We start from the raw sequence: 14519 nt of genomic DNA, 5'->3' as shown, positions 1-14519 counted from the left end.
CGTCCAGACCAGGCAACATCCTGGTAAGCCTCTTCTGTACCCTCTCCAAAGCACCCACATCCTTCTGGTAGTGTGGCAACCAGAATTGTGCACAATATTCTAAATGAGGCCTAACTAAGGTTCTATAAAGCTGCAACATGACCTGCCAATTTTGAAACTCAATGCCCCGGCCAATGAAGGTAAGCATGCCGTAAGCCTTCTTGACTACAATGTAGAATGCTATTGGCCAAGGCGAAAAATGTATATTAATGTAATTGGATCATCCAGTCTGGACGACAGGTTGGGCTGCAGAAACAAGCCTTCGAAAAGTTATATCTGTTTTACAAACGTAGTATAAGGTCAAGAGAAGCTGGAATCCTCCAACTGTTTCTCTCCTAATACATACTGGTCAGATAAAGAATATATTTTACTGTGCACTGTCTTTCGCAGGTCTTTGTATTAGCTGAGTTCAAGCAGAGGGCAGCCCCCTGGAAAACCACCTCAACAGTTACCTATACAATACGTACATTATCTGAGACCTAAGGCAGTTGATTACATATGATATTTACATTACCTGAGATATCTAACCCATTGGATTTGATTATCTACATAATATATACACCCTGGATAAGATTTCCCTTGTGATATATACATCTGCCATATCCAAACCTCCCCCCCACCACAGCAGTGCACCTGTATGTATTCCTCCTAGATTATCCTTGCGCACCTGCGCAAGGATATTTTGGCCCTGGAGGGAGTGCAGAGGAGGTTTACTAGGCTGATACCGGAGTTGAGGGGATTGAGCTATGAGGAGAGGCTGAATAAACTAGGCTTGTACTCGTTAGAGTTTAGAAGAATGAGGGGAGATCTCATTGAGACGTATAAGATGATGAATGGGATGGATAGGATAGAGGTGGAGAGACTCTTCCCGCTCAAAAAAGACAGTAGGACTAGGGGGCACAGCCTCAAGATAAAGGGGAGGCGGTTTAGAACGGAGTTGAGAAGGAACTTCTTCACTCAAAGGGTGGTGAATCTCTGGAATTCTCTGCCCGTTGAAGTGGTGGAGGCTGCCTCGCTAAATATTTTTAAGAAGCGGGTTGATGGGTTCTTGATAAGAGAGGGGATTAAGGGTTATGGGGAGAGGGCGGGAAAGTGGAACTGAGCCACGACAGATCAGCCATGATCTTATTGAATGGCGGGGCAGGCTCGAAGGGCTAGATGGCCTACTCCTGCTCCTATTTCTTATGTTCTTATGTTCTTATTATATTACCCACAAGTTCTATACATTAACTGACCTATCTAATCTCAGAATTCGATTATGTGCCCATTAGATAAGATTACGTACATGATATATACATTATCTGACTCCCTGGATTAATTACCTATAGAATATATATTCTCAGCTCTAGAGTATATGCACTCTGAGATTGGGTAACCGATAGCAAATATGCCCCCAGATTATGTTACATATATAATCTACAAATAATTAGAAATACAACTCCAAGATTAGGTCATTTATGGAATGTATATCCTAAAATTAGATTAGATATATGACATTTACCTCTCTGGATAATATTACCTGTTGGTAACCCCTAGGATTACGGAGTACATCTACAATGTAAACCCCTGGATTAGATCACACAATATACACTCCTGGATTAGATATATAACCTGCAAGCTATGAAAAACCTAACCTTTAATTACTTCTAGAACATATAGCCCCTGGGTTAGATTACTTATTGAATAAATAACATCCCAATTATATTACATATATAATCTACAAATTGAGAAATCAACCCCCCCCCCCTTTATTAGATCACCTCTGTAGGTATATGCCCTGAATTAGATTACACACAATATATACATTATCTGGCATTACCATCACCCTGAACTAGAATGTACACATAATACACATCTTGAATTAGAGTAGATTTATGATATGTACCCCCTTTAAGGATATAATACACATCCCCTAGATTATATTACACGTATAGAATCCCTACAGCGCATAAAGCAGCCGTTTTGGCCCATCAAGTTTTCACTAACTCTCCGGAACAGTATCCCATCTGCGCCCTCCACATTTACCCATGCCCAATCCATCCAACCTCCATATCTTGGACACTAAAGGGCAATTTAGCATGGCCAGCCCCCTAACCAGAACATGCTTGGATACTAAGGGGAAATTTAGCATGGCCAATACACCTAATACAATATACACCTCCTGGATTATTTTACACACAATACCCCTGGTTTACATTATACAATATATACTTGCTGGATTAGCGCACATATCTAATATATACCTACTAGGTTCAGTCACATATATAATCTGCACACTGAGAATGTAACTCCCTGAATTAGATGATCTATGAAATATATATTGCTGGATTAGGTCATCTATAGAATATATACCCACTGGATTCGATTACACTTATATACCCCCTGGTTTAAGTGCATATATAATACAGAACACAAGGGAGAAACATAGAAAATAGGAGTAGGCCACTGGGCTCTTCGAGCCTGCTCCACCATTCATTATTACGACTGATCTTCCAACTCAATAGCCTGACCCTGCTTTTCCTCCTATATCCTTTGATCCCCTTCGCCCCAAATACTTTATTGAACTGCTTCTTGAAAACATTCAACATTTTGGCCTCAACTGCTTTGTGATATGAATTCCACAGGCTGACCACTCTCTGGATTAAGAAATTTCTCCTCCTCTCAATCCATTTGTGAGACATGAACATCAGTGGTTGGCTAGCATTTACTGTCCATCCCTAGTTGACCTTGAAGGGCAATTAAGAGTCAATCACGTTGCTGTGGCTCTGCAGTCACATGTATGCCAGACCAGATAAGGATGGCAGATTTCCTTCCCTAAAGGACATTAGTGAACCAGATGGTATTTTCTGGTACTTCACAATGGTTTCATGGTCATCAGTAGATTCTTAATTCCAGATATTTTTTATTGAATTCAAATTCCACCATCTGCTGTGGTGGGATTTGAACCTGGGTCCCCAGAACATTAGCTGAGTTTCTGGATTAATAGTTTAGCGATAACACTATTAGGCCGTCACCTTCGCTCATCTTTTGTCTTTTTATTCCGCAGGTGGAGGTCCACCTCGTTGTCAAACGAGGGGCATGCACACGGTGGGTCGTGCGTGGGCTGCTCTTGGAGGTTCCGGGAGTGGCCTAGTACTTCGTGTCGGTGTGTGTGCTTGATCCTGGACCGGTAGACAGGAGCCGCAACAGCTCGGTGACTAGCACTGCTGGCTGTGCAGATACATGGATTTGGGCCTGTGTCTGTGGGAGTTTGTGCATTCTCCCTGTGGTTGCGTGGGTTTCCTCCGGGCGCTCCTGTTTCCTCCCACACCCCAAAGATGTGCTCTTAGGCTGATTGGTTTACCAAATTGACACTATTCTCCCCTGAATCTGGCTAAGTTAGGGGTTCCATTCGTAGACACGCAGGGTAGAATAGGTGGAGGGTGATGCGGCGGCGCAGGCTCGTTGGGCCGAAGGGCCTGTTTCCTGTGCTGGGTTGTTCTTTGTTATCTCAGTCCTAAAACGTTTACTCCATCTCCTCAGACTGTGACCCCTAGTTCCGGACTCCCCCCCGCCCCCCAGAGGGCCTTCCTACCTCTACACTATCTAGTCCTGTTACAATTTTATAGGTTTCTGCAAGATCCCCCTCATTCTTCTGAACTCCAATGAATACAATCAGTCTCTCCTCATTCGTCAGTCCCAACATCCCAGGAATCAGTCTGGTAAACCTTTGCTGCACTCCCCCGATCACAAGAACATCCTTCCTCAGAAAAGAAGACCAAAACAGCACACAATATTCCAGCTGTGGCCTCACCAAGGCTCTGTATAATTGCAGCAAGACACCCCTGCTCAAATCCTCTATGGAGGCCAACATACCACTTGCCTTGCCTGGCCTGCTGCACCTGCATGCTTACCTTCCCTCTCTCAATTTATAGCCAGATAATAATCTGCCTTCACTACTGAAGTGGATAACCTCACATTTATCCACAATGTACTGCAAGTGGTGGTATTTGACTTAATTTTAGGGACTAAAGCCAGTCAGGTGGTAGATGTGTCAGTGGGGGGAGCATTCTGGCGATACCAACCATAACTCAGTAAGATTTATAGTTGTTTTGGCAAAGAACAAAGATAGAGCGAACATAACAGTTCTGAATTGAGGGAAGGCTGATTTTAATAGGATAAGACAAGATCTGGCCAAAATAGACAAGGAGCAGCTACTCGTAGGAAAATCCACATCAGATCAGTGAGAGTCATTCAAAAAGGGATAGAGTACAAAGTCAACATGTTCCTGTAAAGGGTGGGACCAACAAGTCCAGAGAACCCTGGGTGTCAAGGAGGCTTATGGCAGATTCAGAGAGTCCAAATTATGCCTTAGAGTATGGAAAATGCAGGGGAGTGCTTTAAAAAACCACAACCCCAAAGAGGGGGCTTGAAAACATACTGGCAGGCAAAATAAAGGAAAATTTCAGGGTGTTTTATAAGCATAGTAAGGGCAAGAGGGTAACCAGGGGGAAAAGAGTAGGATCTATTAGTGACCAAAGTGGCAATGTGTGTATGGAGATGAAAGATGTAGGTGAGGTTTGAAATGAGTGTTTTGATCATTATGGAGAAAGATGATGTAAATATAGAAAGGTTGGAAAGGGACTGTGATATAATTGAACAAATTAACAATGAGAGGGAGGAAATATTTGCAGTTTAACGGGCTTAAAAGTTAGTTAGGCCTCATCTAGAAAATTGTGTACAATTCTGATCACTACACGGCCAGAAGGATGTGGATGTTTTGGAGGGGGAACGGAGAGGTTTACCATGATGCTGCCTGGTCTGCAGGATGTTAGCTATGAGGTTGGGGAAACTTAACTTGTTCCCACAGGAATGATGGAGACTGAGAATGACCCGATAGAAACCTACAAGATTATGAGGGTAATGGATAATCAGTTGCATTTTCCTAGGATAAAAAAGTGAAATACTAGGGAACATAGGTTTAAGGTGCGTGGGAAATGGTTCAAGGAAGATGTGCGAGGCGAGATTTTTTTTTACACAGAGGGTGGTGAATATCTGGAACGCGCTGCCTGGGGAGGTGGTGGGTGCAGGTATAATAGCAGCACTTAAAAGACAACTCAACAAATGCATGAATAGGATGGGAATAGAAGGATACGGACTCCGTTGGCACATACAGTTTTAGTCTAGGCAGGCATCACTATCAACGCAGGCTTGCAGGGCAGAAGGGCCTGTTCCTGTGCTGTACTGTTCTTTGGAGAAATCCCCAAGCCCAGATGAGATGTATCCTGGGCTGCTGTGTCAGGCAAGGGACTGCAGGGGCTCTTGCACTAATTTGCGCAACCTTTCTGGCTACAGGAGAGGTGCCAGAGAACTGGTATCATTATCCAAGAAGGAAAGTAGAGATAAACCAGGGAATTACAGGCCAGTGAGTCTAACATCAGTGGCAGGGAAATTATTAGAAAAAACTCAAGGACAAAATTAGTCTCCACTTGGAGAGGGAAAGATTAATCAAGGATAGTAAGAATAGGAGACGATCACATCTCAAGCTTGATAGAATTTTTTTTGAGTGGTGACTTGGTGTGTAGATGAGGGTAATGCAGTTATGTAGTCCACACGGACTTCAATAAGGCTTTTGATCCAGGGCAAATTGGATCCAAAGTTGACTTAGTGGCAGGAGGCAAAGGGTGTTGGTTAAAGGTTATTTTTGTGACTGGAAGACTATGTCTGATGGTGTAGGGAGCTGCAGGGAATGGCACTGCTAATTGTAGCGTACATTAATGATCTAGATAGGAATGTGGGGAGTATGATCATTAAGTTTGTAGATTATACAAAAATTGGTCTTGTAAATAGGAAGGATTGTAAATTGCTGGATTGTATAGGCGAGCTATTCTGATGGCAGAACATGGGCAAATGGAATTTAACCTCGACAAGTGTGAAGTGAAGCATTTTGGGAGGACTAACAAGGCAAGGAAATACACAATGAATGGTAGGATGATAGGAAGTACGGAGAGAACTTGGAACGCACGTCCATGGATCCCTCACGGCAGCGGTACAGGTAGATAAGATGATGAAGGCGGCGTATGGGATACTTGCCTTTATTAGTCAAGGTATAGAATGCAAGTGCAGTGTGCTTGTGATGGTGCTGTATAAAACACTGGCTAGGCCACAGCTAGAGGACTGTGTGCAGTTCTGGTCTTCACACTATAGCAAGGATGTGATTGCACTGGAGAGGGTGGAGAAGATTCACCGGGTGGGTAGATTTAAGGTAAAGAACAAGAGCTTTAGAGGAAATTTGAGGGAAGTCTCTTTCATCCAGAGGAATGAAAGAATGGTAGAGGCGGGACCTCTCTCTCAGCATTTAAAAAGCATTTAGATGAGCACTTAAAATGCCATAGAACACAAGGCTACGGAGCAAGTGCTGGAAAATGGGATTAGAATAGATAGGGGAGGCGGTGGTATTGTCACTGTACTAGCAATCCTGAGAGCCAGGGTAATGCTCTGGGACCTGGGTTCGAATCCCACTGAGGCAGATGGTGATATTTGAATTCAAGAGATGAAAATCTGGAATTAAAAATCTAATGATGACCACGAAACCAGAATCAATGGTCCTAAAGATCCACATGGTTCATTAATGTACTGCAAAATGCTATGACTCTACATACATAATATATAGCCTGCACGTAGCTGTGTATAGTACAATTTATATGGATAGCACGCAAAACAATAATTTTCAGTGCATCATCATGTGACAATAATAAATCAGATCAAATAAGTAATCTTATCCAGGGGGATTAGGGTACATATAAAGACCCCTAGAGTAGGATAATATAGAATACATAGCCCCTGGGTTAGATTATCCATAAACTATAGTTATATAATACATACCCCAGGTTTAAATTACCTATAGAATATATACGCATTGAAACAGAGTGCCCACTGGATCAGAACATATACACTTTGGACTATATTTCCTGCAGAATATATATCCCTAGTTAGGCTACCCATAGAATATATAGTTCCTGGTTTAGATTCCGTATAGAATATATAAACCCTAGGGTATAACAGCTGTGGAATAAATATCCCCTGATTAAATCAGCTACAGGATCTATACATTCTGACATCTCTCTCTCTCTGGGTTATAGTATTTGTACAATATATAAAGTATATCTGATAGCTAACCACATTGTTTCAAGTGCATATATCCCCTCAATTAGTTTACACTTATAATATTAGTTACGATGATACATAATATGTATATATCATGTTTCTAGAAACGGGTGTGTTTAGAATTCAGATCTGTTTTCCCAGGTGCCGATTTGTCTACCAAAACCTTTCAATTTAAAATTATAGGATAGAATCCCAACAGCGCAGAAGGGGGCCATTCTGCTCACCAGGTCCGCACTGTCTCTCTGTCAGAGTGTCTTACCCAAGCCCTTTCCCCGTAATCCCACACATTTACCCTCCATCTAACCCACACATCATGGGACACTAAGGAGCAATTTAGTGTGGCAAATGCACACGGGGGAAGACGGGTGGGCACAGTGGCTAGCACTACTGCCTCATCGCCGGGGACCCAGGCTCAATTCCTGGCTTGGCTGACTAGCTGTGCAGAGACCACACGTTCTCCCCATGGATTTCCTCCGGGTGCACCAGTTTGTTCCCACAGTCCAAATGATGTGTTGGTTAGATGCATTGGCCATGCTAAATTCTCCCTCAGTGTACCCGAACAGGCGCCGGAGTATGGTGACTAGGGGATTTTCACAGTTAATGTAAGCCTACATATGACAACTAAAAATTTTAAAACAAAACTTAAAAAAACTAACCTGCACATCTTTGGACTGTGGAATGGATCAGAGCACCCAGAGGAAACCCACGCAGACACAAGGAAAATTTGTAAACTCTGCAGAGTCACTCAAGGCCGGAACTGAACCCAGGTCCCTGGCGCTGAGGCAGCAGTGCTAAATTGAGCACAGGATAAGACCTAGCATGTTTGTTTTAAACTGAGTTAATGCATTTGTGTTTGCTCGGGTCTCCCTGGGGGGTTTTAATGTGGAGCTTTGATTGACAGGGACAGTCATGTGTTTAATGGAAAGAGCTAAACTTGCAGTGAAGAAACACTTTCAGTTTCATTTTTTAAAAATACAAGCAGTTGCTGTTTGGACTGCCAGAAGAAATAGATATCACTCTCCTGAGATGTTCTGAAAGCTCTAGGACTGTTAACCTGAGATAGCAAGTAAGCCTGTTTTGCTGACAAATTTTAAAGAGGGGTTTAAGTCTATAAGAGGAATATCATTCTCGAGAGGTTAAGAACTGTATCTTGTCTTGTTCAAGTATTATCCAATTGTTAAAGTTAAGCTAATTAATCTGTTATAGTTAAACTGTGTTGTTAATTAAAGTTTGTTTTGATAAAAGCTTCTCAGTGGGTCAATAGAATCACACCTGGAGTGAAATACAACCTCACACTAATGGCAAAATAGAAAACTGTTGGAGGTCTAGCCTGACTTCATAATATACCTTGGGGGTTCTGATGTGGTATTCTATCATTGCACGTATGGAATTCTCTGCCCGTTGAGGTGGTGGAGGCTGCCTCGCTAAATATTTTTAAGACGCGGGTTGATGGGTTTTTGATAAGAGAGGGGATTAAGGGTTATGGGGAGAGGGCGGGAATGTGGAACTGAGCCACGACAGATCAGCCATGATCTTATTGAATGGCGGGGCAGGCTCGAAGGGCCAGATGGCCTACTCCTGCTCCTATTTCTTATGTTCTTATGTATAACCCATGGATGTGATTATAAATGTGCATCCATGAATTACAGTACATGTACAATTTATACCCCTGGATTAGATTACAATTATATACCCTGGGATTAATTACATAGATAACATACACCCCCGGGTTAGGGTACAAATATGATAAACACCCTCTGGATTAGATTATAGAAAGTGTACCCCCGTATTAGATTGCACATAGAATCTTTACCATGGATCAAATTGCTTATAGAATATATAATCCTGTGGAAAGTTTGCCCCTTGAATTAAATGCCCATACAATATACAATCCCATGGATTAGATTACCCATAGAATATATACTCCCGGATGAGATCATATATAGAGAAACCCCCTTAGATTAGACCACTTATAGAACATACGAGCCTGGGATTAGATCACCCATAGGATGTATATTCACCAGATTAGACTGCCCATAGTATAGATCAGGTATGGAATACATACCCCCTACAATGATCACCATAGAATATATTCTCTGGATTAGCTCCAGTATATCCGATGGATTCGACTGACTATATAAAATCTATTTTTATACATACATATACTGTCAATTCGATGATCTATAGAACATATACACCCAAGATCAGATTATCCATAGAATATATAAACTCAGGGTTTTGGGGTCAGACTGAGAGAGGACATGTCCCTTCTTCTTTTAGCTCTGCCACTTATCATTCAGCTCATTCCAATCCTTGTAATGACTTGTGGCATGATGACAGTGGTTAGCACTGCTGCCTCAACGCCAGTTCAATTCCCGGCTTGGGTCACTGTCTGTGTGGAGTCTGCACGTTCACCCTGTGTCTGTGTGGGTTTCCTCTGGATGCTCTGATTTCCTTCCACAGTCCAAAAGACGTGCTGGTTAGGTGGATTGGTCACGCTAAATTCTCCCTCAGTGTACCCGAACAGGCACCAGAGTGTGGCAACTAGGGGAATTTCACAGCAACTTCATTGCAGTGTAAACGTAAACCTACTTATGATACTAATAAACAAATATCGTGACTTGTCTTCTTATCCCCTGGAACTTTTCCCATTGTTATCCATGTTAGTCTTTTTTGTGCAGAATGGTAGATGCAGGATACAGGGGCAATTGTGTGGTTGGGGGAAAGGAAAATGGGGTGTTCTTTTGTTCAGGAGGGGGAGGGAAGAGGAGAAATTGGAGGAAATGACGAGGGGAGCTGAGGAAGGGGGCTCGTGTACTACATTGGGTAGAATCCTAAAACTTTCTGTAAATGCCTAGAATGGTAGTGGTTAACATGGGTGATGTTCAGGCTCATTGAGGACCGGGAAGGGAGAGGAGGGTATCCATGTGAGAGGGTGCACGAGGTATGGGAGGGTGATGATCCAGTACTTCTGTTTTGGATTTCCCTCAGGGATATGATCAATATTCTAGAGAATAAATGCCCTGGGATATACATCCCCGGATTAAATTATCTATAGAATATATATGCCATAGACTAAATGGCCAATCAAATATATGCCCCATGGATTAAGTTGCATCAAAGGGAAACTTCTTGGATTAGATCACCTGCAGAACATATACCCCTGGGATTAGATCACCTATAAAATGTATACCCCCTGGATAAATTTAATTTTAGAATATACACCCCATGAATTTGATTACTTCTGGTATACTCCCTGAAATAAATAGTCCGGAATAATATCCTGCAAAAAATTTAACCTCTGGAGTAGATGACCTATAAAATATTTACCCCCAGATTAGGTTATTTATGCAATATTTATTGCAGGATTAAATGACCTAAATAATCTATAACCCTTCTGGATTAGATTATTTATGGAATAAATACTCTCTGGATTAGATTATGTATAGAACGTCTATCCCTTGGGTTAGATGATCTATAGAACATTTACCTCTTGGTTACGATGACCTATATAGTCTACTTCACTGGATAATCTTCTCCATAGAATGTATAGCCCCTTGGTTAGACTATCAAGGGAATATTTGTCCCTGGATTTGATGACCTTTAGAAATACATACCCTGGATTAGGTATCTATCTAATACTTACGTGCAAATTGGATAACAAATAGAATATATGACCCTGGATTAGATTACCAACAGAATATACACCCCTTGGATTAGATTGCCTGTAGAATATGTACCACCCTGATTATCTATAGAATATATACTCCTGGGTTAGGTGACCTATAGATATTTACCTGGTGGATTAAATGATCAGGAGAATACTTAATCCGTGGGTTAGATTATCCAAACAATATTTATCCTTTGGATTAAATGACCAATATAATCAATATCCCTGGATTAGATTCTCTGTGGATTATATTCAACGCAAGTATATAACGTATGTTGAGGTTTGGGGGAATTAACCCCTCCCGGTTATGCAGTCTGAGATCCGACTGCGGAACAACTCACAGCTGCAATAAGGAACACCTAATGTTGAAAAAACTAAGCCTACCAGGTGTTTCTTTATGCGCCCCCAGTCAATAGGGGCACACATAATAAGAAGAAAATTTGGCCTGTCCACTACAACTCTTGCCAAATTTTACAGATGCATCATAGAAAGCATTCCTTCTGGTTGAATCACAGCTTGGTATGGCTCTTGTTCTGCCCAAGACCACAAGAAACTACAAAGGATCATGAACAAAGCCCAGTTCATCACTCAAACCAGCGTCCCATCCATTGACACTGCCTACACTTCCTGCTGCCTCGGAAAAGCAGCCAGCATAATTAAGGACCCCATGCACCCTGGATATTCTCTCTTCCACCTTCTCCCATTAGGAAAAAGATACAAAAGTCCAACATCACATACCAACCGACTCAAAAACAGCTTCTTCCTTGCTACCATCAGACTTTTGAACAGGCCTACCTCTCACTGAGTTGATCTTTCTCTGCACCCTAGCTATGACTGTAACATTACATTCTTTCCTTCTCTATGAATGGTATGCTTTGTCTGTATAGCGTGCAAGAAACAATACTTTTCACTGTATACCAATACGTGTAACAATAATAGATCAAATGCAAATTAAAAATATCTTTAGATGATATTATCTATGGAATGTTTACCCTGGATTAGATAACCTTCAGAATATATGACCCCAGGATTAGATAATGCACAATATACATACCCCAGATTAGAATATTTATCCCTTGATTTAAATTATCTATGGAATATTTACCCATGGATAAAATGACCTATAGAATATATGCTCACTGGATTCATTTATTTATATAATAGTTCCCCATGTTAGATGACTTAAAGAACACATACCCACTGGATTAGAGTACCTATAGATATTTACCCTCCAGATTAGAATATCTGTAGAATGTTCACACTTGGATAAGATGACCTATAGAATACAAACTCCCTGGTTAAATTATCTATGGAATATAAGCCTCCAGGGTAGATTATTTACCTCCTGGATTATATATGTATACAATACATAGCCCTGGATTAGATGATCTAAAGAATATATACACCTGAATGAGATTCATTATGGAAAATATACTCTAGATTAGATTATATTATACATAACCCTGGATTAGATTACCTATGGAATATAAACCCTGAATTAGATTGTCTATAGAACATTTACCTCCCTGGATTAGAAGAGCTATAGAATATATAGATTTAGTTGATATAGAATATCTACCTTCCTGGATTATATTATCTATAGAATGTTTACCCCTGGATTAGATGACCTACAGAATATATAACCCCTGGATTAAATTGTATAGGAAATATTCCCTGGGTAATATGATCTATAGAACATATAGTCCCTGGATTAGATTGTCTACAGAATATTCACCCCTGGATTAGTTTATCTATGGAATATATAGTCCTGGGTTAGATTGTCTACCCTATATTTATCCCCTGACTAGATGACATGTAAAACACTCCTGGATTAGTTTATCCATGGAATATTTATCCCATGGATTAGATTATCTATGGAATATTTACGTCCTAGGTTAAATTATTAAGTACGTTTATCCCCAGGTTATGTTGTCTACAATATATTTACCCCACTGGATGAGATGACAGTCTATATATACCCTGCTGCATTAGATTATCTATGGGATATTTACCCCCTGGATGAGATGACAGTCTATACCCCCCAGATTAGATTACCTACAGTGTATCTACCCCCCCCCCCCGGATTAGATTACCTACAGTATATCCACCTCCTGGTGGAGGTGACAAAGCCTCTAAACCCTGCTGTATCTATAGGATATGTTGGCTCTCTGTTGGCTGTCTACCCCTCACCTGCTCCACCTTGGCCGGGTCCTGGAGCTGCTCCCTGGCCGCTGTCTCGTACTCGTCCTCGCTGTTGTAGCCGGCTCCCTCTTCCTGAGGCCCTCCGGGGCTGCCGGAGGGCGGCATGATGCCCCCTCCTCCTCCGCCTGTCCCTCCTCCCGGGCCGGAGGCCTGCATGCCCAGGCCGGGCCCACTCTGCGGAGGGGCGGAGGAGGAGGAGGCGGCGGTGGGGGGAGGCAGGCGGTGGTGGTGGTGGCGGTGCCGGTGGTACTGGAGGACGTGGTGGAGGCCGAGGCCGAGCGAGGGCGGCGGAGGCGGCGGCGGTGGGGGAGGCAGGTGCTGGTGGTGCCGGTGGTGATGCCGGTGGCTGCGGCGGCCGCTGCGGTGGGGCGAGGCCCGGTGCCGCCGCTTGGCGAGCAGCAGCAGGCCGTGCGCTCCTCCCCCGCCGCCTCCTCCTCCACCGCCCCCCGGCCCCGCCGCCAGCCCGTCCCGCTGCTGCAGCCAGTGCGAGGCGGGTGCCGGGCCCTGCGAGCCGCCCGAGCCCGGCCCCGAGGAGGGACACGAGGAGGAGGAGGAGGCCGAGGAGGAGCCCGAGCAGGAGCCTGAGGAGGAAGGGGCCAGAGGCAGAGACGAGCAGCCTCCCGGCCCGCCGCCTGAGGCGGACGACGAGGAACAAGAGGAGGACGAGGAGGAGGGCCCGGCTGCCGGCAGCGGCGGCGGTGGAGTGGGCGAGGCTCGAGGCCTGGAGCCGGGCCCCGGCCTCCCCTCGGAATCGTCGCCGCGCTCGGCCTGCGGCTTGGGGAGGATGGTCATGGCTGGGGCGGGGGGTTAATGCTGCGGCTGGGGGAGAAGCTCCTCAGACGGTAGTGGCGGCGGCAGCCTCCTTCCTCCCCGCCCCCTCTCTCTCTCTTCACAACAAACAGCCGCCGCCACCTCCCCCACCACTCGCTCGCTCAGGCCTCACTTCCGCCCCGCACACGCCGTCTCACTTCCGGTGCCACGCAGACAGGCCGTCCGGGACAGCGACTGCCCCGCACTGACGTCACCACGCCCTAGGCCACGCCTTCTCACAGTGACGTCACCGCGATCGTCCACACAGCCTCAAACTCCAGTCCACCTGGCAGCAACCCCTGACATCACCGCGCGCTGACGTCTCGCTCCTTTGCTCTGCAGCGACGTCACCGCGCACTGGCGTCTCGCCCCCTTTGCCCCGCACTGACGTCACCGCGCACTGACTTCTCACCCCCTTTGCCCCGCACTGACGTCACCACGCACTGGCGTCTCGCCCACTTTGCCCCGCACTGACGTCACCGCGCAACTGCGTGTTGCCCCCTTTGCCACGCACTGACGTCACGCACGTCGTATCGTCTCCTTTCCCCAACACTGATGTCACCGCGCGCCGATGCCCCTCTCCCCCCTCCGATGCGTCGCACTGACGTCACCGCGCGCTGGCGTTTCGCCCCTTTTGCCCCTCACTAATGTC

At 44.4% G+C, this 14519-nt stretch overlaps 1 protein-coding gene across 3 annotated transcripts in view; it reads right to left on the bottom strand.

Annotated features, from left to right (window-relative positions):
- otud5a (OTU deubiquitinase 5a) overlaps nt 1-13996 on the bottom strand; it is a 37901-nt gene extending 23905 nt beyond the window's left edge. For 2 of the 3 annotated variants that reach the window (XM_080204300.1, XM_080204302.1), the window contains exon 1: nt 13046-13996. In XM_080204300.1, the coding sequence (XP_080060426.1) occupies nt 13046-13849 (804 nt within the window). In that variant the 5' untranslated portion in view covers nt 13850-13996. The remainder of the gene's footprint in view (nt 1-13045) is intronic. The other variant, XM_080204301.1, reaches the window with a different exon arrangement.
- Between the last annotated feature and the right edge of the window lie 523 nt (nt 13997-14519).

The sequence above is a fragment of the Carcharhinus amblyrhynchos genome, chromosome 15, assembly GCF_965287045.1.
Source record: "Carcharhinus amblyrhynchos chromosome 15, sCarAmb.v2.hapA, whole genome shotgun sequence".
In the NCBI taxonomy this organism is placed as follows: domain Eukaryota; kingdom Metazoa; phylum Chordata; class Chondrichthyes; order Carcharhiniformes; family Carcharhinidae; genus Carcharhinus; species Carcharhinus amblyrhynchos.
This window is presented reverse-complemented; position numbering and strand designations above follow the sequence as displayed.